The 27,052-nt window shown below is 40.5% G+C and overlaps 1 protein-coding gene across 16 annotated transcripts in view; it reads right to left on the reverse strand.

Moving 5' to 3' along the window:
- The window catches only part of GPHN (gephyrin), a 572,379-nt gene extending 545,552 nt beyond the window's left edge, over positions 1 to 26,827 (reverse strand). For 15 of the 16 annotated variants that reach the window (XR_005597335.1, XM_039533330.1, XM_039533329.1 and 12 more), the window contains exon 1: positions 26,200 to 26,347. Coding sequence is in view for 15 of the 16 variants with exons in the window: in XM_039533330.1 (XP_039389264.1) it covers positions 26,200 to 26,263 (64 nt within the window). In the remaining variant the exon portion in view is untranslated. Of the gene's footprint in view, positions 1 to 26,199; positions 26,348 to 26,796 lie in introns of those variants that run through there. The other variant, XM_039533323.1, reaches the window with a different exon arrangement.
- Between the last annotated feature and the right edge of the window lie 225 nt (positions 26,828 to 27,052).

The raw sequence follows: 27,052 nt of genomic DNA on the forward strand, positions 1-27,052 counted from the left end.
TACAAAGAGCGGAGACTTTCTCCATCATGAATCTGTACAATTGGTTAGCATATATCCAGAGAATACACCAATTTTTTTCCATTTTATAGCATAAAATCTATATAACTACATGCTCTTTCTAAATTTAATTTATAATTGTCAGCATGACTTACAGTTCTATAGTTTTAATCATTATCAAACTGCTTATTATAGGTTTTAATATTTCTAGAGAGTTATCGATTAGCATTACAGTAAAATTCCTGGCTACAGTCTGGTCCTGCTTTGCCAAGCAGTCTAACATTCACAAAGTAATGTTACAGAAAATAAGTGAGACAGCAGACTGAGTTCCCTACATACCACTTGTTTCAGATAACTTTTAGAAATTTTCTATGATACATTAGCAACTCAAAAAAAATGTGCTTTGAAATTGTAAATGATCGATTGCTTTTATTAATGGCTAGCAGAAGCCAGTCTCCCAATGTTTATTAATATTGTTTCATTCTAATTGAACATTTATTAAGGGGAATTAGTATTGAAACAAGACACCAAGAAAGCATCTGAACAGCCAAATCAAGTTTTAGGTTATAAATACTCCATGTCTATGTACTCCCAAGCACAGATAGGATTCAAAATGTTTTGTTTTCTGAGTTGGGGGCAGGGGCAGGACATGTACATGTGTTTCTTTCAGTTACTTGAATTTATAGCCAAAAAATAAAAATCCTCACTTTAAATCATGTTTTCTCTAGTCCACTGTTTGTCTCCTCACCTATGTTGGTGTCACCAGGCATGGCCCAGTGTTGACAGAGGGGTGGAAAACAACAGTGCCAACGAAGGCTCCCTGTATCGGGCCTCTGCTTGCCCGAACCGCTTCCATGTTTAGACTTTAATTAACCCCACAGGCCAGATGGAAAGAATGGAATGTGTGGCAACTAGTTATCAGTACCAGGAGGCAATTATACAGCCTGCTTGCACCTGGCTGAAGGGAGTGAAACAGAATGACCGGTCAAGAAAAGTTACTAACGAGATAATATGTTTGCTGCCAAGTCTTTATAATGTGCTTGCTGTATGGGAACGCGAGGCGGATGGGGGGGGTGAGTAGAGGGAGGGGTAGGTAGTGGGGGGTAATAGAGATGCTTAAAGAGAGAGAGCTGTTTGTATCTGTGTGCAGGATTTGAGATTGCTATGTCTCCCTTGCACCACCTTATTTGGGCTCAAATAAACCTTTTTTTTTCTTCTCCACCCTGGTGTGTCTATTGGAGCGAGGCACTCCGGGCAACGAACCACTGTTGCTGTCGCCTCGGGCCTTTGTGCCGGCAACAGTTTTGGCGTCCCTGGGTGGGCTCGAGGCAAAATTGTGCCTTGCCCGGACTCCTCCAATGGCCGGTGGATGATGGTCACAGCCGACGCCCAGCGCGCACCGGTGCCTTTACCGGGGGCCTCGGCAGAGACGCGACAGGCTGACCTTGGAGGACACAACGGTGCAACGCGCTCAGATAGTGGAGAAGCAGCTGCGGGCGACGGTGAGGAACCGGTCCTGCAGATAAGGTAGGAACAGTCCAGTGGTGTGGACTTTTGCCTGAGGCTGGGGATGCCCTAACCCTAACCCTAACCCTAACCCTAACCCTAGTGTTTGGATACATCAGGAAAAATGTGATATACTAAAGTCTAGTACATTTCCTTAAGAGAAAGAAAAACTTTATTGGCCAAATCTGTTAATTGAAAGTTTTTAAATTGATTGTTTAATTGAAGTTATTAAAATTTGCATATTAACAGTCTTTGGAAGCAAGGACATGAAGAGTTAACCCACTCCCCATATTGTGCAAGGGATCCTTCTGGCTACCTCAGACTTCTAGCCAGCGGGCTGGGGATGGTGGGAAACTATTGGACTAGAGTTTGTATTGAATGAACTCCTCAAAGTGGGTGTGCTTGTCCTGACTTGTTGTTCCAAAGCTCTGTAATAAGGTTAATTTAGTAAAAGGGTATATGTGGCATACATTAAATAATAAGTGTATGTGTTCATTGTTAACAAAAGGTGTATAAATAAAAAGTAAAAGTTTCCTTTGTAGGTTAAAAGAAGCCAAAAAGGGGAAAAGGAAAAAGAACGAGTTAACTGAGGAAATAAATAGTTAACATACTCCGTTTCAAGATGAGACACTGACTCCGTTCAAGGACACTTCTCACAGCTAAGACTTGGCTAACAACCAAGAAGGGGGGGGGCTTGAATATACCCAAGCAGCTGTAAAATCTGCAAAGACACTAATGCAATGTGTTAGGTTTCTTTTCTCACAGGTAAAGAAGCACTATCCGAAGACCCTAGCAGCCCTGCTACTCCTTGGAACCAGGATCAATGTAAAGGTCCACCAGCGAAAGACTGCTTTGGCTCCATGCTGGAAAGGCCCTTATTAAGTCCTGCTGACTACCAACACCGCTGTGATGTGCCAAAGACTGACTGCCTAGACCCAGGATTCTCACTGCAAAAAGACCCCTCCACCTCAGAAGAATTCTCCTCCTATTCCTTTTTCTAGTTTTACTGTGTCTTCTGGACAGCAGGGAAAAAAGGACAAGGTGACGTCCTGGTTAAACCTCTCCCTTGTCCACGGACAAATTTACTGTGCTTTTGAACTTTTCTAGAAAAAGTGAAACCATTACAGGGTGATGTCCTGGTAATCTCCCCTGTAGGGTGCTGAACTACAACTGTTTCGGGAAAGGAGAAGAAACACTCATTTCACTGACATTGCCAAAGTCCAGGAATTCCTGACCAGAAAGGACATTGAGAACTGACCCTGGTGAAGAAACCCAAGGAATTATACACTGGCAGGAAGAAACTTGTGGGACCCATGTTTGGGAATGTGGTATTAATTGGATTTTGGGGTTTATTCTACAGGCTGCGCCCTGTGTTTTGGATAAATCCTTCAGTATGTATTGCCCTCCCTAATTGGATTTTAAATGACATTGCCTTTATCCAGTTTTCAGATCACTTTTACGTACCCAGATTGCTCACAAGGGGCTGCCATTCAATTAGCACAACAAAGAGCCTGGGTTATTTCCTCGGAAAAAGAGGAAATTGGGCAGATCCCTGTGGGCTGGGGCTAACAGTGTAACAGCCATTTGGAATATTCTTAAAGGCCAAGAAAATGATGAGAAATTGGGCCAACTAGAAGAGGCCACTAGACTTATTTTTGAAGCTCAGCTATCTTAAGTATAGGCTGGAGTTGGTGAGTTACATGTCATTTTCACCATTAGTCCTATGACCCAGAAGTTACTGACAGAGATGGTATTAAATATCACTGAGGCTGGGAAGGCATTGCAGTGGGATCTAGTATGTTTAGAAATTTCAGGATTTCCTCAATGACCAGCTGATGGCCATTTGGAGTGATCTTGAGCACCAGACTTGACCCACTGCCCTTACAGACGCATCAGGAGTACCATCTGATCTGTGGTCATGAAGACATACTTGAACACTTTCTGGGTGGAAGTGTGTACATTTACAGTGCTCCTTCCAAGCATTTGGACCGGTTAGGGTGGGTGTGGGCTCCCACATACCGAATCCTGCTGGGTCCATGGGGAGCATGCATATGGGACTGAATTATTCACCGAGACATCTGGGAAATTAAACCACTTGGTATACCTACCTGATTTATAGTCAGTGCCCCAATCCCTTAGTTGTTAAATGAACATTCCACTCTTTTGTCCATGCGTTCATTCTTGGGTTGGGGGTGACTAAGCTCAAAAGAGCAGTTGTACATATTTCTGCAAAGCTTCATTGCTTTTTGTCTTTAAAATTTGAGAAAACTCAGCCAAAAGTTTGTTGAGTATTCTCAAAGGGGGGAGTTGTTGGTGTCACCAGGCATGGCCCAGTGTTGACAGAGGGGTGGAAAACAACAGTGCCAACGAAGGCTCCCTGTATCGGGCCTCTGCTTGCCCGAACCGCTTCCATGTTTAGACTTTAATTAACCCCACAGGCCAGATGGAAAGAATGGAATGTGTGGCAACTAGTTATCAGTACCAGGAGGCAATTATACAGCCTGCTTGCACCTGGCTGAAGGGAGTGAAACAGAATGACCGGTCAAGAAAAGTTACTAACGAGATAATATGTTTGCTGCCAAGTCTTTATAATGTGCTTGCTGTATGGGAACGCAAGGGGGAGGAGGGGGGGTGAGTAGAGGGAGGGGTAGGTAGTGGGGGGTAATAGAGATGCTTAGCTAAAATCATGTATAAAGAGAGAGAGCTGTTTGTATCTGTGTGCAGGATTTGAGATTGCTATGTCTCCCTTGCACCACCTTATTTGGGCTCAAATAAACCTTTTTTTTTTCTTCTCCACCCTGGTGTGTCTATTGGAGCGAGGCACTCCGGGCAACGAACCACTGTTGCTGTCGCCTTGGGCCTTTGTGCTGGCAACACCTACATACATTTTGCACATTTTCTTTGCTGTCCCACAATCTTACTTGACCTCTCCCCACCCATAGCCATTAGAATGGGTTTTCTGACAATGAAAGGAAGAATGCTGTCTCTCTTAAGGCACTCAATTAGCACTCCAGAAATCTCACTGCTGTTCCCAGCTGCGCCACATACTTCCTGTATGAAATCTCTGTTTTTCAGTTCCCCATCTGTAAGCAATGACTCTCCTTCTTCACAGGGGTGTCCTGACATGCCTTAAAGACAGGGACAAATAGCTTGAATTTGATACAGTGGAAAACAAGAAGACAATAGATGCAGAGCTATGTAAAATCCTCATCACCCAGCTCCTCTAGCGAAAATAACTCCAAATAACCTCTTGTATACAATTTTGAACTCACTCTATCTCAAGTATTCTGTACTCTTTGCACTCAAATATTTTCATGAAGATAGAATATTTGAAAGGTTAAAACAACTAGAAGAACCATTAGGCTTAGGGCTGATTGGAAAAAAGATATCAAATAAATTTATGAGTTTTCACAGAAAATATTCCAATTTTTCGACTACCAGTTCTTATTACGTTATCCTTTAAATTACCTAAAAAGTTTAAAAGGATGCAATAAGAACATCAAGGTTATGCCTCTTACAAAACAAGAAGAAAGGTATATAGGTCTAATGTTCAGAAGTGACCAGAGACTTTGTATGGCTCAATTTCTGGGTACCCAACTTGAGATACCTTACAAGGTGCTAAATTTTTAGAGAGTGGGTATACTTTTTGAACATTTAGTCCTTTTTAAAGTTATCTCACAATGGGCACCAAAAAAGGTGAGCGACCCAAAATCTCTCATCGCTATTAAAAATCTAGGTAATAAAACAGTCTGTACACCTAAAGAGAAAAGGTGGAGTTAGTGGTGACTGGGGTGGGGGGGGGGTGTAATTAGTGACTGGAATCAACTGTCATTGGATGACTAAAAGAAGGGAGTAGATGGACTTGTGAACTCTTAGTGGGCTTGGTTTGCTCAAATCCAGCAGATGCTCTAGCTAAAGGAGGCTACTTCATCTTATCTTTGTCTTCACAATGTTAAATTCCATTAGTTAGTAAATGTCTATGATCAATATTACAAATGGGCAATTGGTGTTTGAGTATCAAGCATCAGTATTAATGTATCTGACTCAACATGATAAAGCTTAAGGAAGTGGAAGGAGCAAGCGATTTAAATAATAAAAATGGATAATTCTTCTAAAGAAGTAAACAGCAAGAAAAATTAAAGTAGCAAGACTGAATAGGTTACTATTCATCTCCAGAAATGCAGAAAGTCAGTTTCTTCAGTCTTTAAAAACAAATATACCATTAAATTAAACTTTACTGATGTAGAAAAAATCAAGACATTGAAGAGTTTGATAATTCTGCTGATCCTGCGAGAGACATTTTTGATATTGTGTTGATTATTTAAGTCGCTGTTCCAAGCTTTCCAGCAGCTCCTTCACCATCAGATTCATTCAGGAAAATTCTCTATTTTTGACTCCCAAAAAATGGCAGAGATCAATTGGTGATTATACCATTAAGAAAAAGTGAAAGGCAAAGACTTGAACTTGACAAGACAGTTATAACCTTCTTTTATGCCAACATCTCCTTCAAACATTTCTTTCAATTTCTCATTTTGTTCTACATTAAAGCACTTCTCTCTGGATATACTCCTCCAGACAGTAGGTAGCTTGTAAGTCCACTAGTAGATGCTGCAAAATGAACAAAAGGACAAACTGAAGAAATATTTAGAAGAATCAAAACTGACAATATGTTCAAAACACAATAATGCTTTAAAACAGCCATACAGGGAAAAATATATTCCTTTTTAATGCTATTGGGTCTATGCCTGAAAAGAAAAAAGTCACAGACTATTCTATCCAAGTTGCTGATGATGCCATTCAAGAATGCAGAGAAAAATATGACAAGGAGGTCTTGTCATTGGTACAGACAAGAAAAACAAGAACACTTCAAAAGCAACCATGGAAGTTTAAAAGTTCCATAACCACTATCAGCCTCAAAGTTAGTTGACTGAAAAAAGGACTGATGCCCTAATTTCCCAATGATATGCAGTAGGAACTCTGAAAGAAAATTTCATACCTATTTGCATCCAGTATTGTTGTAATTTGCACTGAGCACCACAACTCGATCAAAACACAGCATGCATTTCACACAAGGGACTCTACAGAAAGGCACAAAAAAGTTAGAAAAGCAAATGAAGATTTGTAGGTCCTGTCAGATTACAAGCTCATGACACTCATGTCATAGTTTCAATGGACATTTGGCTTGAGCTAATTAAAAAAGAACTGAAATTGCACAATGAAAAGAAATTGAGAAGGTATGGAACCTTTCCAATACTTAACCAACATGGGTGAGCCTGAATGCAAAAATGTTAAATTGAGCCTAAAACTGGAAAGAGACTGTGTGTGGCTAATGAAACATAATCCTGAAATTTGTTTATTCTTTTCTATTATTTAGAATGGGAGAACCAGATTTCTATCCCCAAACTTACAATTGCGAACTTTCCCTCAGGTCAGTGTGTAAAATTATGGAAGTAAAATGCATGGAAGAGAAAATAATTTAACTCAGAATTTTGCCAGTTTTTATGACGCCCATAACTCTCTCTCTGCCAGTTCAAAAATCTGTCAATTATTTGTTTTTAACTGCATTCATATTAGTTTGATCAAAAAGCAAGATACTGAAAAAAATAGGTTGGTAAAAGTATATTGGTAGCTAAAGATAGATAAGAGTGGTAGATCTAACTAATTAGTAGACTGATGCATTCAATTATGGATTTTTTATTTACTTAAGAATTGCAAGCTTTTCATTTTTGACAGTAGCTCTGCCTTTTTATGTTTTGGGAATAAATATACTTACAAAGCAAAGTATACAGTACACATTTTATGGTTCACTTTGTAAAACTTTTGAGTATTTTCCAGGTTTTTTCCCCTGGAGGTGAGGGTTTTCAAGTGTGGAGAAAAAAATATTAGCCACACTAAATAACGTGATCTAAAGGCACAAAATAAGTAGCTATTTTACTCCCTTAAGCTAGAGATTGTTAGAAGCTCCACTTAGTGGGACTCCAACCACACAATCTGCCAATGTAGATTTGGGGGAGTTAAAAACAAGAGCCACACATGCTTGATCCCAATGCTTCTTTTTTAAAATCTGATATGCAGAATTCAATGTAGTACTCCAAAAGAGGTCTAATTAATCTGCAGCAAAATCGACTAGTTAGCTTAATTTTACTAGGAGTTCTTCTGTTAAAACAACTCAATATAGCATTTGACTATTTGAGATAGTGTTGCATTACTGATTCACGCAACTTATCCATTATAATAAAGTCCATTTTTGTACTTGTAACAAACATTCTTATCTAACCCAGTGTTGCTTCAATTTTCATATTCTACAGACCACTTTTCAAGAAATCCTCTATGAATTCACCTCTCCTTCCAACACACGCTTGGCTCTCAAAAAGTTTAATTTTGTAGACCAGCAATGGACACAGATCAGTTTGAGATATACAGAAGCTAGCCAATATTCCTCTAGTCTGTATTTGTACTTTTGATTATTCCTTCTCTAAAATAATTATTTACTCACTGAAGTTTTAGTAAATTATTTTGGTTTCAGCCCAGTATTCTCAGTTCATCAATGCTGACCTGAATTTTAAATAAAATTGTTCAAGAATGTGATTTCTTCCAGGTTTATATCATACTAAAATTTCATTTGCAATTTCACATAATCTCCCCTACTCCCTCCTGCAAGTCATTCACTAATAGTGAAACTCATCAATAATCTTTAAGTAACGTTGGATCCAGAATAGACCCTACATGACTCACTCAACATAAAACCTTTATTAATCACTTTGTGTCAGACTTTTGAGGCCAACTGTATAAACAGTTTTAGCTAATCCCCATTACTTGTTTCCCCTATGAAAGTGTTGTGCAGAACCAGATCAGTGACCTTACTAAAAATCAAGATATACCAAGACTACTGCATTTCCTTTATCAACCAAGCTTGTTATCCTAACCAAAGAAAAAAATTAAGTTTGGCATGAAGAACTCAAAAATGTCAGTTTGACATTCTTTGTTTTTGATAAATCCATGTTGTCTATTATTTAGCACCTTATTTTCTTCTAGATGCTTACAGTTACTGAAAAAGTCAGCAGTCAGTTTTTTCCAGCATTTTACCACACACTGAAGATAAAAAAAAATATTGGCCCTTAGGAAGTCCTTTTTTAATTCTCTACCTAATTATATGTGATGTGTATTCTTGACCAGTATTCTGGAATCTCACTTGTCCTCCAACAGTTATCAAAAATAAATAGTTAATGGTTCTGATCAGGCAGCATGGTCAGGTGGACTGAGCAGAACTGGAATTCAGGCACTGCTACTTTTACTTAAGGCAGATGACAATTTTTGCACACCTAAGGGTAGGTCTACATTTCAAGCTGAGAGGGTGATTCTCAGCTTCAGAAGATACACTCGCATTAGCTTTCACAGAGTTAGTGAGCTAAAAGTAGAACATGGCTCAGTTCATCTGAGACACAAGCGGTGTACTCAGGGCAACTAGCCCTTCCATTGTTCACGCTACCATGGCTACAGTCTATTTTTAGTGCAACAGTTAGCACCAGTATGTCTCCTGGACCTGAGATCCACACTCCAAGTTTGAAGAGTAGACATACCCTTAATTTCACCATCTGCAAAATATTTACCGCAGAGAGTTGTCAGGATCAGTGTTCATAAAGCATTTGGAAGATGAAAAGCTCAATATATTAAATATTAAGGAGAGCTGACTATGACTAGTTGCTTTTACTACATTCAGTTTACTTCAGCCTTTCTTTCACCTGTTCCTTCCTCACTTTGTCTTTTTGGTTACTTAGTGCATCACATTAACTATCCTGCTACTAGACTTCCTAGTGAAGGCTGTGTAAACACTAAGCATACCAACCTCCTTTTCATTTTCAGAAAATCTGTACTTTTCAATATCATACTCTTGCTTCATTTTTATAAATGTGTGTCCCTTTATATTCTTTGTTAAAACTACTTTATGCTACATCTTTGCACTTACATAGCATTACTATAAGCCTAGACTCTCCTGTAATTTCTCCATTTCATTTTCTATTATTCCCTTTTTATTTATCTTAAAAAGTCCCTGTGCAATCACACTAACCTTTTACATTTCCTATTTTTCATTTGCATGTGACTATTACGTGCATCAAAATTCCAAATATCCCGAACTGCATGTTCTCCTTACTTTTGCTTCATGCTGGGCCTTTGGAATTAAGATTCCATCTTCACTACACCTTTATCATTAATTTTAAACCAGATCATGACCTGGTTACCTCCATACACTATTTGTGTCCACACACAAGATGGTTAATACATAATTAGAAACCATGGAAGCTAACTGTGTACCACATTTGTCTGCAGGCTATGATGGCACACAGTTGTCTTCTGGTAAATGCATCTAACATTTTGTTTGGAAGACAGGACCCTCTAACTGTACCAGTGTAACCAAGCTGCCAATGATCCTTACCCCTATCTTTTATCCCCCCTCTTTTTTTTGCAGGCCACCTCAAGCATACCAGTGTTCTATTTACCTGATTAGGGGAAGCCTGTGGCTGGGTGTGCCATCCACATCTATCTCAAAGGTATAACCCTAGAATGTATCCAGAGAGAGATCAGGACTCTGCTCAGTATCAACAGTGAGGAAAGTATTCAGGCCACAAGGATTTTGCAAAAAGAAAAATTAAAAATTGGGATAAAAAGTCCAAACAATTTGCTAACATGATGCTAACTATGACTTTCTGGTCAGTGCATACAAGGACAAATCAAGTTCAATATAGCACATCAGCTAGCATATGCTAGAAGACAACTGTATGCCAGCCTAGCTTCCAAAAGGTTACTCATTCTCTTCTATGCAGACCAAAAACTCATAGTCTGCATCATCCTACCTAATTTGATTGATGAAACCCAATTAACAATTCCCAATGTAAACAAGGCCACAGAGTGTGTGACTGGCATGTGGTCTGTGGAAAGAGTGAAAACAAGGGAGACCAGAGCTGGTAGTGTTAAGTAACAGAACAGGGAAGAGCACTTCTTTCCCAGTATCCCTTAAAAACAACAACGGAAGCAGTTTTTGTGATAGCATAAGTTTCCTGACATCATCTTCAGTCCATCCCACTATTAGCCACATTTGCAGAGACACATAATCCCAAATGTGGTGAAACAGGTTTCCTGACCTTGATGTTCAAAGTACACCTCTACCCCGATATAAGGCAGCCCGATATAACACGAATTCGGATATAACACGGTAAAGCAGTGCTCCGGGGGGGAGGGGAAGAGGGGGAGGCTGCGCACTCCAGCGGATCAAAGCAAGTTCGAACGTGGTTTCATCTATAACACGGTAAGATTTTTTGGCTCCCAAGGACAGTGTTATATCGAGGTAGAGGTGTATAAGTTCCTAGGCCAAATTTCCCATCCCTAACAAATGTGCATTTTGGTTTGCACCATAAACCTTTCTTAAGGCAGAAGCAGTTGCCATTTTGAGCAACGCTGACAATATACCCTGAAGCAAACCTATTTAGTTCCCAGAGTGGCACCTGAACACTGAAGGTTTCTAAAATTCTAAAAACAACAGAAACAATAAAGCGAATCACTGGACTAGAGCAGATGTCACCACTATAAGCAATTAGTACTGCATATCTCTGTTCTTTATCATGGTTCAATTTAGCTGAAGTGAGAGAGATTGTCTTAATCTAGATCTTTTTATGTTATTCTATTTAAATTGACAAACATTTAATTGTGGTATACAAATCTACAAGACTCATTCATACATTCTCCACAAATGCTAGATCCAGTACTCACTTCTCCCCATTCCAAGACAGTTTACCTAGCCAGACCAAGTATTTTTATCTCAGTTTTTAGCATAAATTTAAATATTTCTATAGTATATCATGCAGCTTTTCCAGCTGCTTACACCTAGATAAGATCCTGGATTCTTGGCTCTATGCTGGGCACAAACGTCTGGAAGAGACTATATGCTGACCTAGCTATTATGTATGTGAATCAGAAAATATACATGTGATAACACAAAAATGTATCTTGAATTACCCAGAAAATTTCTTTTCTTCTAGCAGTAAAGTCTGTAGATACTTCACAGTGGATTTCCCCTTCTTACAATTCACTGAAAGCAGAGCCCTAACTTGTCAATCACAGCAGGCTGCGAATGGCCACATCCTAGGGTACCCAGCCAGTTTGAGATTCTTCTAGAGTTGCTACATAGAGTTCAATTCTGCTAAAACTCCACTAACAGGTAATTAACATAGCAAAAATAATCACAGAAGAAATGTACTGTAATTTTATATCTGCTTCAAGCATCAGCAGAGTATAGAAAGAAACTGCACTTAAGAGGGAGAAGAAAAAAAGCAACAAAAGGTACAACCGATCCCTCTAAACTGCAAACTTGCATCATATGGGATGGATCTGCGAACTGTTCCATGAGAAGGAAGGAAGTTTTCAGGTAGGTTAAGATATATTATCCTATTCCGTGCAAGGAAATTCTACAGAACCATTAGAATGGGATTTCCAATAAAAGTGTATAGCCGGAGAGGGAACCAAAAGTGCATTAAACAACTATATACAATCTGAGCTTTATTTACATGGCTAACAAGTGACCAAAGTATGCAGAAACGGTCAAATGCAATGTCAGCTGAGGCTAAAAAAATCTAACCTATAGCAGTTAATGTATGTGGATGGACAACCAGGCAGCCACCTTACATATCTTTCAGCACAGGATGCTTCTGAGCAAGTAAGCACAAATGTTTGAGGGGGGGAAGGCAGGCTTCTGGTCTTATACATCTCAGCAATACACCATTTTACACCTTTAGAAATGAAAGCCTTAAAAGGTTTTTCCCCCCTTAACTCTTTGATGGGTTGTACAGAATGATCAGGGCCAAAAACTTTCTGAAGGGGTTAGTGCATGTGATACTGGTTTTTAACATTCTCCTGATGTTCAAGGGGTACCATAGTTTCCCAAGGAATGTTTCAAATGAGAGCACAAAGGTGGAAAGATAGTTTCCTGTGACCTGACTGAACTTACTTTATGTATGAAGGCCACATTAATTCTCAGCACAAACTTTATTCTTATGAAAGGTACAGTACTGCAGTTCTACTGATAATGCCCCAAGCTCTAAAACCTTTCAATGATGGAGAGTTCCAACTTCACACTGGCCCAGAAGGGGTTAGTGGGAGCCTGGGGCCTTAATCAGCCTGCAGTAGGTGTCAAGTCTGGAAGGAGGAGTTAAAAGGACTGAACTGGGCACAGTTGGGGGCTGCTCAGGAGGGAGAGCATTGCTGGCTCTTTCTCAGTGAAAGATGTCTTTCTGGAGTCCAGAAGCTGAGCTGGCAGAAGTAAGGTCTCTCTTCAACAGGGAGCCCAAGGTAGTTGTGAAGGAAAGCAAGGGGAAACAAGTAGGCTCTGGAATCTCTATGCTGGTGGAGGGGCCTGCAGGGAATAGGAAGACTCCAACAAAGTTAGGGACTGCCCTGCTAGGAGAGTAGAGAAAACTCTTCAGCAGCAGAACTAGCTGGATGGCAGAAAGTGCTAGAAAGCTCTGCATCAAGCCTGTGCAAGAAGTTTAGAGAGGGAAGAGTCAATATACTGTGAGCCTGCTATGACAAAAAGGCTCAAGAGAGTGCAAGGTAGGACGTGATCCAAGGAAGTGGCAAGGGGTCTGTGCCAACAGGCCTTGACCGCTTAATAAAGGGTCCTTGGACCAGAATCCAGTGGAGAGGGAGGGTCTGGGTTCCCCTACTGGCCCACTGAAAAAAGTGGAGTGGAACCCCCCTGGCAAGGCATAAACACTGAGTCCAGAGTTGGACAGAAGGCCCAATATGAGGGAGATGGACTGTTATTTGTTGGAATATTGATTTACCTCAGAAGGTGCAGGACTACATGTGACCTGGCCCACCAGGAGAGGTTGTCAGCAGGTGGTGCTAAAGGAGAAAAGCCTGCTATGCAATACTGTGCCACCAGGGGCACACTGGTCAGTTAGATACATGCTTACACCTTCCTAGCTGGATGACTCATAGAATCATAGAAATGTAGGTCTGGAAGGGGCCATCTAGTCCATCCCCGCATGTTGAGCCAAGATTAAATATGTCTAGACTAGGGCTGTCAATTAATCGCAGTTAACTCACACGATTACCTCAAAAAATTTAATCACGATTAATCGCACTTATAACTATAGAATACCAATTGAAATGTATTAAATATTTTGGATGTTTTTCTATGATTTCAATATTGATTTCAATTACAACAATATAAAGTGCACAGTGCTCACTTTATATTATTTTTGGTTACAAATATATGCAATGCAAAAATGATAAACAAAAGAAATAGTATTTTTCAATTCACCTCATAAAGTTACTGAAGTGCAATCTCTTTATCGTGAAAGTGTAACTTATAAATGTAGATTTTTTTATAGTTACATAACTTCACTCAAAACCAAAACAGTGTAAAACTTTAGCGCCTGCAAGTCCACTCAGTCCTACTTCTTATTCTGCCAATCGCTAAGACAAACAAGTTTGTTTACACTGACAGGACATACTGCTGACTGCTTCTTATTTACAATGTCACCTGAAAGTGGGAACAGGCACTTTTGTAGCCAGCGTTGCACGGTATTTACATGCCAGATATGTTAAACATTCATATGCCCCTTCATGCTTCGGCCACTATTCCAAAGGATGATGCTTGTTAAAAAAATGTGTCAATTAAATTTGTGACTGTACTCCTTGGGGGGAGAACTGTATGTTTCCTGCTCTGTTTTACCCGCATTCTGCATATATTTCATGTTATAGCAGTCTCTGATGATGACCCAGCATATGTTCATTTTAAAAACACTTTCACAGCAGATTTGACAAAATGCAAAGAATGTACCAATGTGAGATTTCTAAAAATAGCTACAGCACTCGACCCAAGGTTTAAGAATCTGAAGTGGACATAGACAGATATATGGATCTGATTTTGATCCTGAGCAGAAATATATATTTGACCATGCCCTTGTTGCACACCTTCTCCACCTCCTCCAATGTTTCCTTTTTTGGCTGAAATCATCCAGCAGAATACCTAGTCCCTTGACTAGCTTCTTAAGAATAGTTTCAAAATACTCCTCCTTGCGACACTTATTTTGGGGCTCGTCTTTCTCTGAAACAGATTTTGAAAAACCCTGTTTCTTAGACTCTTTTTGTCCCTTTTGGGATTCTTATGCGACTTGCAATCAAGGGAATCAGAGATGGAGGAAAGAAAGGAAAATGAGACATGCCTACACTGCTTGCTCCTGGCTTTTCTGGAGACTAGTTTTAGGAACACCCTTGGTAGAAGAAGGGATCTCTCTCACACACACCACCATTTCCTCCTCTTATTAGTTGTGGATGCAGAAGAAACATTTTTATTTCCTGAAAGTGGGAAGTAATGGACAATATGGGCCTTTTGGTCTGTTAGCAACTGCCTGGCTTTGGGGGGCTGGTCTGGCTCTCTGTTCTCACAGTAGAAATCCTGTGAGAGGAAGAGAATATTGAGTAGTATAGGTAGAAAGGGACTTGTTTTCCACAGCCTCAGCTACAGCCATTTATCCAGATGATTTGATGCCCTTTCAAGAGGCTATGCAGGGAGGCTTCTTACCCTTGCGGTTCTTGTCCTTGTGCCTTGCCTCAATCCACTCCTGTGCAGCCTAGCTGAGGAGCCACCTGTTCCACCTGGCCTCTGCCCACACCCCAACTTGTTCCTGTGTCATTCTGGGGACCCTCCTGGGTCAGTTCTGCAGCAGGAGATAAAATGTGATCCTCAAAGGTGCACAGCTGTTCATCCATACACTCCCCTAAGGTGTGCAGCACTGCAAGTAGAGCCTTCCTCCTATCTCCTACTGTACCAGAATTAAGCTGATCCAGTTCTAGTTGGACACCACTGCTCCTACTAAGCCACAGAAGCAGCACTATTTCTAAGAAACATCAGTCACACAGCTGTGAGCCTCTGCTGCCACATGGGCACAATATGGGAAGAATGCAGGGAGGGATAGTAAAGGTCACTTCCCCATCCTTCTACCAACAAAGTATCATGGCGGTGATACACCAACCCAAAAGACTTCTGGGCACAGTCAAATTAACCACAATGACTTTACTGCTATTGCTGACAAATGGGAAAGCCCTGTAAGGACAAGAAAGTAGTCATACTGTAATTCTACTTGCTTAAATAACCTAGCTGCCTATTGGTCAATAAAATAGCCCTGAAGTTACCATTTTGGAGGTAACTTTTTAAATGTTTCTAACTTAAATTAGTATGTTTGCATGACATGACCCTGATACTAGCAAATTACTTAGTGGTACAAGCAAGTTAGTCATGCAAGTGTTTTTCCACCCTCCCATTTCATAAAACTACTTTTTAAAATATGGCAATTTAAGAACATAAGAATGGCCATAGTGGGTCAGACCAAAGGTCCATCCAGCTCAGTATCCTGTCTACCGACAGTGACCAAGGCCAGGTGTCCCAGAGGGAGGGAACCTAACCGATAATGATCAAGTAATCTCTCTCCTGCCATCCATCTCCACCTTCTGACAAACAGAGGCTAGGGACACCATTCCGTACCCATCCTGGCTAATAGCCATTAATGGACTTAACCTCCATGAATTTATCTAGTTCTCTTTTAAACCCTGTTATAGTCCTAGCCTTCACAACCTCCTCAGGCAAGGAGTTCCACAGGTTGACTGTGTGCTGTATGAAGCTATTTGTTTTAAACCTGCTGCCCATTAATTTCATTTGGTGTCCCCTAGTTCTTATATTATGGGAATAAGTAAATAACTTTACCTTATTCAATTTCCCCACACCACGCATGATTTTATATACCTCTATCATATCCCCCCTTAGTCTCCTCTTTTCCAAGATGAAAAGTCCTAACCTCTTTAATCTCTCCTCATATGGGACCCATTCCAACCCCCTAAATTTTTTAGTGCCTTCTTCTGAACCTTTTCTAATGCCAGTATATCTTTTTTGAGATGAGGAGACCACATCTGTATGCAGTATTCAAGATGTGGGCATACCATGAATTTATATAAGAACAATAAGATATTCTGTCTTATTCTCTATCACTTTTTGAATGATTCCTAACATCCTGTTTGCTTTTTTGACTGCTGCTGCACACTGTATGGACGTCTTCAGAGAACTATCCACGATGACTCCAAGATCTCTTTCCTGATTAGCTGTAGCTAAATTAGCCCCCATCATACTGTATGTATAGTTGGGGTTATTTTTTTCCCAATGTGCATTACTTTACATTTATCCACATTAATTTCATTTGCCATTTTGTTGCCCAATCACTTAGTTTTGTGAGATCTTTTTGAAGTTCTTCACAGTCTGCTTTGGTCTTAACTATCTAGAGCAGTTTAGTATCATATGCAAACTTTGCCACCTCACTGTTTACCCCTTTCTCCATCTCACTTATGAATAAGTTGAATAGGATTGGTCCGAGGACTGACCCTTGGGGAACACCACTAGTTACCCCTCTCCATTCTGAAAATTTACCATTTATTCCTACCTTTTGTTCCCTGACTTTTAACCAGTTCTCAATCCATGAAAGGATTTTCCCTCTTGGAAATGACAACATAATTTACATAAGAGCCTTTCGTGAGGGATCTTGTCAAAAGCTTTCTGGAAATCTAAGTATACTATCTCCACTGGATCCCCCTTGTCCACGTTTGTTGACCTCTTCAGAGAGCTCTAATAGATTAATAAGACATGATTTCCCTTTACAGAAACCATCTTGACTTTTGCCCAACAATTTATGTTCTTCTACGTGTCTGACAATTTTATTCTTTACTGATGTTTGACCTAATTTGCCCCGTACTGACGTCAGACTTACCAGTCTGTAATTTCCGGGATCGCATCTAGAGCCCTTTTTAAATATTGGCGTTAAATTAGCTATCTTCCAGTCACTGGGTACAAAGGCCAATTTAAAGGACAGGTTACAAACCATAGTTAATGGTTCCGCAATTTCACATTTGAGTTCTTTCAGAACTCTTGGGTGAATGCCATCTGGTCCTGGTGACTTGTTACTGTTAAGTTTATCAATTAAATTCCAAAACGTCCTCTAGTGACACTTCAATCTGTGACAATTCCTCAGATTTGTCATCTACAAAGGACGGCTCAGGTTTGTGAATCTCTCTAACATCCTCAGCCGTGAAGACTGAAGCAAAGAATTAATTTAGTTTCTCCGCAATGACTTTATCGTCTTTAAGTGCTCCTTTTGTATCTCGATCATCCAGGGGCCCCACTGGTTGTTTAGCAGGCTTCCTGCTTCTGATGTACTTAAAAAACATTTTGATTTACCTTTTGAGTTTTTGGCTAGCTGTTCTTCAAAACTCCTTTTTGGCTTTTCTTATTACATTTTTACACTTAATTTGGCAGTGTTTATGCTCCTTTCTATTTACCTTACTAGGATTTGACTTCCACTTTATAAAAGATGCCTTTTTATCTCTGACTGCTTCTTTTACATAGTTGTTAAGCCAGGGCGGCTCTTTTTTAGTTCTTTTACTGTGTTTTTTAATTTAAAATGCTGCTTAATATACATGCATACTTTTTCCTCAATCAGTACAAGCGCAGAAAGTACATTATATTGTCTGTATTGCATAGTATACACTGAAACAGTAATCTTTAATCAGTGGACCAATAGTTTTAACTATTAAAACACAGACCACAACTGAATCACCCTGAAATAGTACCTTATGGTTCTACTTCCCTTGCCTTTTGTCATCAGCTACATTTGTACACCTGTTTAATTTAGTCACATTCTAGTCTCGTCAAAATAAGATCACAAATAAAATTTTAAAAATCTGTATTTCAAAGTAATGTATAGTTTTCAAAATTCTAAAAAAATACAACCATCATTTAACAAAATATTAGAATATTAAAATCATGCAGTTAAGTACCTAAAAGTCAAGGAAATGCCGAAGTTAAGGTTTCATGCGCCTCCTTGCCACTGCCCTCTTCTGCATAATCACGATACACTCTAAAAAAGTCTAAACAATCACATTCTATTTCTGAAATATACAATTTTTCTTCAACCTAAGATACATATACAGCATGCTGTAGTAGTGTACTACATGTTTGCTAAATACTTCAATGTTATTTGTATATGAAATATATTTACACATTTCGTAGAACACCAGAGAGCAACACTGAAGTTTGCTGGCATACATAGGCCACTTACATTTGCAGCTAAATTAGGTTTGTAGTTAGTCACTCCAACCCCTGGACTGCAACTACAAATGTCTTGCTGCTGCTCTCTGAAAATAAATTTTATAGTATGTAACTAAGCCTATGTCTACACTATGCTACAGTGCAGATTATGAGTGTGTGAACTGCAGAGTGCACCGAAGTATTGCACTATAACTAGCCCATGTGGATGTTGCTGGCATGAACCTAATGTGAACTAGATACCTTTAATGTAGTCCTCTTTCAAACAGGATTACGTTAACATGAATTAGGTATCTTTTAGTTCGTGCCAGCTGTGTCCACGCGGGGCAGATAGAGTACAACACTTTGGTGCACTCTGCAATTAACACCCCTGTAGTCCACACTATAGTGCAGTGCCAACAAGACCTATGAGGTCCATGGAAGTTTTTCCCTTTATCCCAATAGCAATAGGAACAGGCCCTAAAACACATACTTTTAAGAGAAGAGAACTTTAGTCTAAGTCAATCATAATAAACCATTACGACAATAAAATATTTTTTCACTCTTACTTTACTTGGACTTTTCAGTGATTAATCATGAAACCTAAGACTCCATGTATGGGAGGGGCAGAGTGAGAGGAGTTACGTGAAAGTATTTCACTACTTGAGTAGATACCGGATATGTCTACACTACCCGCCGGATCAGCAGATAGTGGTCTATCTATCAGGGATCAATGTATCGTGTCTCATCTAGACGCAATACATCAATCCCCGAACGCGCTCCCCATCGATTCCGGAACTCCATCACGACAAGAGGTGGAAGCAAAGTCAACGGACGAGCAGCGGCCGTCGATCCCGCACCGCGAGGACGCAAAGTAAGTCAATCTAAGTCGATCTAAGATACGTCAACTTCAGCTACGCTATTCAAGTAGCTGAAGTTGCGTATCTTAGATCGATCCCCATTCCCCAGTGTAGACCAGGCCATCATGGCATCACTTAAACCCACATTCTTCACAAGTTCCATAGAAGGGAGCACTTCTTTTGCAAACCTTTGAAGATGTTCAGTTTTTATCTTGCAAAATGCATAGTGAATAAGGCAAGGCCTATGGGCTTTTGTTAACTTTCTCACTTCACAACTGAACTTAGCAGTACATTCCATGAATTTAGCAAGACCCCTCTGCAAAAATGAAGAAGGGCCTAAATCCTACTCTTTTAGCGGAAAAGATGGATACAAAGAGCATTCTTTTAAAGATCTGTAAGTCCATGGAAATCTAGACAATTAGTTCAGGGGAGAACAAAGAGCTTTCAAGACTAATCTGAGGCCCTGGGAGGAGCCACTGACTTGAATCTAGGTTTCAGATAAGTGGCAGCTCAAATGCATCTTTTTGATAACAAGAGGGACCATAATGAGAAGCCACCAATTTTACCTTTGACAGTAACTAAGGCTGCAACTTGAAACTGAAGAGAAGACTGGAGAGACAAACCAGAGTCCAGGCGTGCTCTTTTTGTCAGAAATATTTCTAAGAGAAAAATCAATGTGAAAAAAGTTTACCATACCATACCATAAGCTGCTGAAATGAAGGTGAACCTGTCTTTGAGAGAAAAGGGTATAATTAAGGACTCAATGGGTTAGTCAGAGCAATAACTGTTTCTCAATCTTCAGGTTTCTAGGGATAGTATTCCAGGGTGGTAATGAGGATTTGGCCACTATAGTAAAAAAGATGGGGGCAGAGCAGCTGAATCTTTAGCTCCAAAACCAGTAGCATGAGATTTATGTCTGAAACAGCTGCAAAATTTGGAGATGTTCTGGTTGGCACAGGTATTAGACAACTCCAGTGTCTGTGTTACCCATTTGTTGCACAGAGGTTGAAATGCAGCTTGATTTAAATAGCACTTAGCACTTACTTCAGTGAAGCTGACTCTTGCTCAGATACTCTGCTTGAAGGCTGAGGGTTCCTGCACCAAGTGAAGAGATGGAATTTTGCTCATTGACTAAGGATTCCTACTTCAAAGTAACAGCCCCAGCCATGGTACCACTTTTTGTTAGGTCACAGGATATGACTGCCATTGCCAAATACAATGCAGAATGGGCTAATACTGATTAGAGACTTCAGAACATGAACACATTCTCTCTAGGCACTGTGTGTATTGTTTTCTTTCCTTTTTCAATCAAGATTCTTGCATTCAAAAATTTTCCTAGGATTGATGCCCAGAATGACATTCTGGCATCATTGGTAACTGATCTACTACTTATATCAGGCATGAAGATCAGGAAGATGAAGGTGAAAACTTTGGTCTATGCTGATCTTTTGAGGGGGGTGCGGAAAGGAGCACATTTTCAAATAAGTAGTTCTATTAAAAATACATAAATGCAATCTTTGCCTAAAATTGATCAATTTCACTCCATCTCTCCTACATATTATTTTTATTTTTCCAAGGGAAGCCACCTGGTGCGCTGAATGTTAGTGAAGCCAAAGCTCATGATCAACAGAACTATACTAGCCCATTCTCCCTGAAAAGGATTCTCCTGCTTGGACAAAGTTAGAATCATTCCAGAACACTGGAAAAGGCCAAATATAGTGCCCATCTATAAAAAGGGAAATATGGACAACCCAGGAAATTACAGACCAGTCAGCTTAACTTCTGTATCCAGAAAGATAATGGAGCAAATAATTAAAAAATCAATTTGCAAACACCTAGAAGATAATAAGGTGATAAATAACAGTCAGCATGGATTTCTAAGTACAAATTGTGTCAAACCAACCTGATAGCTTTCTTTGACAGGGTAACAAGCCTTGTGGATAGGGGGGAAGCGCTAGATGTGGTATATCTTGACTTTAGTAAGGCTTTTGATACTGTCTCGCATGACCTTCTCATAAACAAACGAAGGAAATACAACCTAGATGGAGTTACTTTAAGGTAGGTGCATAACTGGTTGGAAAATCATTCCCAGAGAGTAGTTATCAGTGGTTCAGTCATGCTGGAAGGGCATAACAAGTGGGGTCCCACAGGGATCAATTCTGGGTCCGGTTCTGTTCAATATCTTCATCAATTATTTAGATAATGGCATATAGAGTATACTTATACAGTTTGCGGACGATACCAAGCTGGGAGGGGTTGCAAGTGCTTTGCAAGATAGGATTAAAATTCAAAATGATCTGGATGAACTGGAGAAATGGTCTGAAGTAAATAGGATGAAATTCAATCACGACAAATGCAAAGTACTCCATTTAGGAAGGAACAATCAGTTGCACACATACAAAATGGGAAATGACTGCCTAGGAAGGAGTACTGTGGAAAGGGATCTGGGGGTCATATGAGTCAACAGTGTAACACTGTTGCAAAAAAAGCAAACGTTATTCTGGGATGTATTAGCAAGAGTATTGTAAGCAGACACGAGAAGTAATTCTTCCGCTCTACTCCACACTGATTAGGCTTCTGAAGTATTGTGTTCTGTTCTGGGCCTCACATTTCAGGAAAGATGTGGACAAATTGGAGACAATCCAGAGAAGAGCAACAACAATTATTAAAGATCTAGAAAACATGAGCTATGCGGGAAGATTGAAAAAATTGGGTTTACTTAGTCTGGAGAAGAGAAGACTGAGAGGGGACATGATAACAGTTTTCAAGTACATAAAAGGTTGTTACAAGGAGGATGGAGAAAAATTATTGTTCTTAACCTCTGAGGATAGGACAAGAAGCAGTGGGTTTAAATTACAGCAAGGGCAGTTTAGGTTGGACATTAGGAAAAACTTCCTGTCAGAGTTGTTAAGGACTGGAATAAATTGCCTAGGGAGGTTCTGAAATCTCCATCATCAGGGATTTTTAAGAGCAGGTTGGACAAACACCTGTCAGGGATGGTCTAGACAATACTTAGTCCTGCCTTGAGTACAGGAGACTGGACTAGATGAATTCTCGAGGTCCTTCCAGTTCTGTCTCTATGATTCTATGAGGACCTTTTAATTGCTGTATTATCCCCATGAGAACACAGCCAATATAAAGACTTATTGTTCAATGTGTACCATAAATACATAGACATAAATACATAGATGAAGTAGGAAACAGAAATTTTGAAATTAATCTGTGAGATCACTTTCTTTAACTTCAACACTGCATTAACAGTAGCACACTATTTGATATTTTCAAAGTTGCATACTTTTACACTGAGAAACATCTTGGAATGCATACTATACAAAAACTTGAAAGCAATTATCTAGCCATTAGCTAATGAGGTTTCCTATCCATATAGGAAATACTGCCCTAGTTTATTAGTTCTGTATTTTATCAATAGTCTTTAGACTTGTCCATATTTCTGTGAGTAGGGTCAAGGCTGTAGCTTTTTGAATAAAAATATAGCAATAAATGTGAATGAAAATATGAAAGTCAGCTTTCGAATATTGTACAATGCACAGTACACTTCTACATTTCAAAGAGACTCTTCCTGGATTTTGAGACAGTGGCTTCTGTATACACCCACTTCTTAGTGACCCCAGCTAACAAAACGTTTGACAACTCTGGTATATGCTGCACTAACTACAATGAATAAAACTCAGATATCAAGACATCATTTTCTGTATATTTTTTAATGTCAATGTGAAATATGCTTTGACATATACAGACAGTAGAATCTTTTTACATTATAAATTTCTGTTGTAATAAATTGTTGCAGTACTCAAACTAAGAACAGAGAGGTGAAAAGTAACATTTATTTTTAAATAGCAAACTGTTAAAAGTAGCAATACACACTCTTGAAGATATACAAACCATGATCACTTTCAGAAGTTATTCTAAAAGCCTATTTGAACATAACCGATTCACGTTACAAGGCAGAAAATATTCACTTGAGATTAATAATTTATTATTGAACAACCATCGGTATCTACAATAAGCAAAACAGGTAGCACACATGTAAAATACATCTATTAGTAACTACTACATAAAAATCAACCACTGAAATAGATGTAACCTTTTTTCCTGACAAATCAATAAAGACCAGTTACTTTTTACAGTACGTTTAAATTTTATTCGATTACCATTTTAAAGGAACAATAATGATTTATTCTTTATGCAATATAGCATTTCTGAATGTACAGTTCAAAGTGTGGCAGGAATATAAGTCTATATGCCTGTACTGATAAGACATACACATATGTACTTTTACTACTTCAGTGATAATGAAACAAATATATAGATATATAATCTTAATTAGAAAGCTAAAAAGCCCAAGCTTAATTAATTATCTGATTTCTAATTCCTGAATGAATTTGAAAGACTAAGCCAGAAAAATACTGCTTATGTTTAACGTTTCTCTTCCTACTCTTATTATTTCAGAAATTAGCCAACATACAATTATTAGTTCATTTTTATGAGAAATTTCAATAGACCGCATACCATATTTGCTGAATTCACAGCTGGAGAGAAGATAACAAAAACATCCAGAGGACAAAAACCCTCATAGTGAAAATATTAGCTTTCAATGGATACACAGAAACACCACAGAGAAGAGAATGAAGCTCAGCCAATGATATTATTTTCAAATAATATATCTGTATAAATTCTGACTGGAAGTCTGTAAAAAGTCCACTGGCTAAACTACAAAGGGCTATTAAAAATTATTAAGTACAGAAACCATCTCATCACTGGAAAGAACACTTTAGTGCAACCTTCAATATTTTAATTCAAAATCATGAATTTAAGGAACAAAGACAGGTGTGTTTGCTTTTTAAAGACAGTCCTTGTACTCTTCTCAATGGATCCACAATTTATGGTAACAAGGGTACAAGAATTTAATAATCAGACAGGAATTATAATCACAGATATGTAACAGAGAACAGATCTTAGTGATATCAGATGGTTATTTCAAGCCACTGAAACAATTGTAAACCATAAGTGATGCAACAATCTCTTAAACATTGCATTTCTTTAAAATGTACAAGAACTAAAAACTTTTAGACTTTTAGTTCCTAAAAGAAATATGCCAGCTACCAGAAATCTCCAATCAACATGGAGAAAAATCCAAGTACAAAACATGCAATTAATATTCTGTAATTGCCATACTTCTCCCCCCATACTTTAAGTTTTATAAAATTAAATTGTGTTTGTGACCTAGGGTACATAAACTCCTGCAATTTGACTTTCACACTTTGTCAAACCACTTATGCCATTATGAATGATCTGACTGTTAAATTTTAAAACCAACACTACAGATTTACTTTTCTATTACTATTACTGTGGCATTTTCTAGAGGTTTATATTCTGTCACAATAATCTTGCAGTAAGGCTTGAAATTCCTGTCTCTGTTCTAACCCTTTCATTCTATTGGTGGGTACTTCTGGTGAAAAAGTCAGTGGGCTGGTAATTTCAGCACCAGGAGGAAAGAACAGCGCACCATCAGACTCGAGGGTTTCCCTCTGCATGTCACATTCAGTCTCACTTCCCTACCCAAGGGAGCTTCCAGTAGGACATTCATAGGCAGAACACACGCTCATCCAATATCTGGGACCGACAAGAACACAGACAAATATAATCCATTTTTAAAAAGAGATGAGGTAGGGTTGTTCTTATTTAACATCACCAAGCTCAATAAATAACTCTAATTTATCCCTTTCCATCCTGAACACCTATGGACTCGTCAATGTGGTCATAAAATGGTTTTTCATTAACATCTATCCCTTCTCGAACTCCTGCTAAAAGCTTTCTGAACTGGACCTGAAATAAATGTCTCAAGTATCTTTGCACCACAAATCCAGATTTATTCTCCGTAAAGAGGCATACCCCATGAGCTATAGGCGTGTGTCTCCCACTCAGGAGCCTGAATCTCCACACTACATCAGAACAACCATACAACCTCAAAAGGCGAATAAACCCCGAAGCTGCAACACATACTATGGATCTAGAAGTCATTCTTTACAGCAATAGCATGTCATGTGCCATGAGTTTACTAAAGGATCATCCGTGCGCTATAGCAGTGGCACCATACATGCCCACACACAGGCGCGCTCCCCCTTCCTGGAAGTAAAGGACACAGGAGGGAAGGGAGAGAGTCACTGCAAAGGTGCCTCCTGTGCCGTGCGTGCCACGCTCAGAGGCATTTCCCCGGGGGCGTAAGCTTAGCTGAGCTCGTCTCCCACCCGGGTGAGACCTGCAGGTCCGCCTCCCCTGAGCTCGGCTTGGCCGAAGAGACACTTAGCCCAGGCACCGCTGCACCTGCAGCAATCCCGGGGCCCGGCCATCTCCGGCTCTTCCCCCTCCCCCACCCCACGGCTCAGGTTATTTACGGGCCAGTTCCCAGTGCAGCGCGGAGCAGCCTGCCCGCATGCGGCAGCGGCGCCCAAACCAGTCCCCCGGTCTCACGCGCACGGCGGCGGCAGCCGGGGCCGCCCTTCTGGCCGGAGCCCCCAAGCCCAGGCCTGGGCCCAGAAACACTGGCGAGCGGCTGTGGCGCCCCGCGCGGCGGCGCAGTCACGGGAGGCGACAGCCGTTGGGACGCCCCGCAGGGCGGCCTAACAGCGAGCGCCGACCCTCTGCCGGCTCTTCCCCCCACACACACCGGGCCCGGCCGCAGCCCGTTACCTGTGAGGACCCCGACGCGGATTTGATGGTCGTGGTTGGTTAAAATCATTCCCTCCGACGCCATGTTTCCCAGCGCAGCCACCGCACTGACAGGGAGGCGAGAGGGGGGAGGGGGACAGGGAGCGCGAGAGCGGCGCGAGCGCGAGGAGGAGGAGGGGGAAGGAGCGCGAGGCAGAGCCCGCGCGGGGGAGGGGCGGAGCGCGCCTGAGGAGACGGGAGCCAGCGTGAAAAGGAGGAGCGAAGCTAGCGTGAGGCGGAGCCAACGTAAAGAGTAAGCGCGGGGGGCGGGGCGGGGTAAAGGGGGTGAGCCGAGAAGCGGGGATCGGAGTAAACGCGGGCGAAGGAGCTCGAGACAAGCAACCCGCGGTGCCGGACACAAGCAGCATTAATCTGCCGCCGAGGCTTAGATTGGCAGCGAGGTGTTGTCAGCGGGCTGGCTTGACTCGGCGCTGCCCAGGCAGAGACCGATTTCATGCGTGTGCCCGCTCACTCAGGGCAGCCAGAAAGCGCCGCTGTTTACATGTTTGCAGAGTATCGGTGTATATTGGCTGACCTGTGCAAATAATACACTCAAGCACTCGCCTGTATTGTACTCACCGACGTTCCGCCACATACACCTGCGCTTCAGCTGCACATGCAATGCTAACCATAATGCACCACGCTCACCGGCACGCCACTGCCACACACAAGCTGCACCGGTCTGTACTGCCGTCGCCTGCATTGCACCCATGCAAATTCAGTTTAGGTTAATTCACTGAGATTTTATTTGCATGCCAACCGATACTGGTTTTTCCAAACGGTAAAAAAAGAGAGACTCCCATGTCTGTTTACTTCCTTTGACCTAGCTGCATCT

The sequence above is a fragment of the Mauremys reevesii genome, linkage group 4 (assembly GCF_016161935.1).
Source record: "Mauremys reevesii isolate NIE-2019 linkage group 4, ASM1616193v1, whole genome shotgun sequence".
NCBI lineage: Eukaryota > Metazoa > Chordata > Testudines > Geoemydidae > Mauremys > Mauremys reevesii.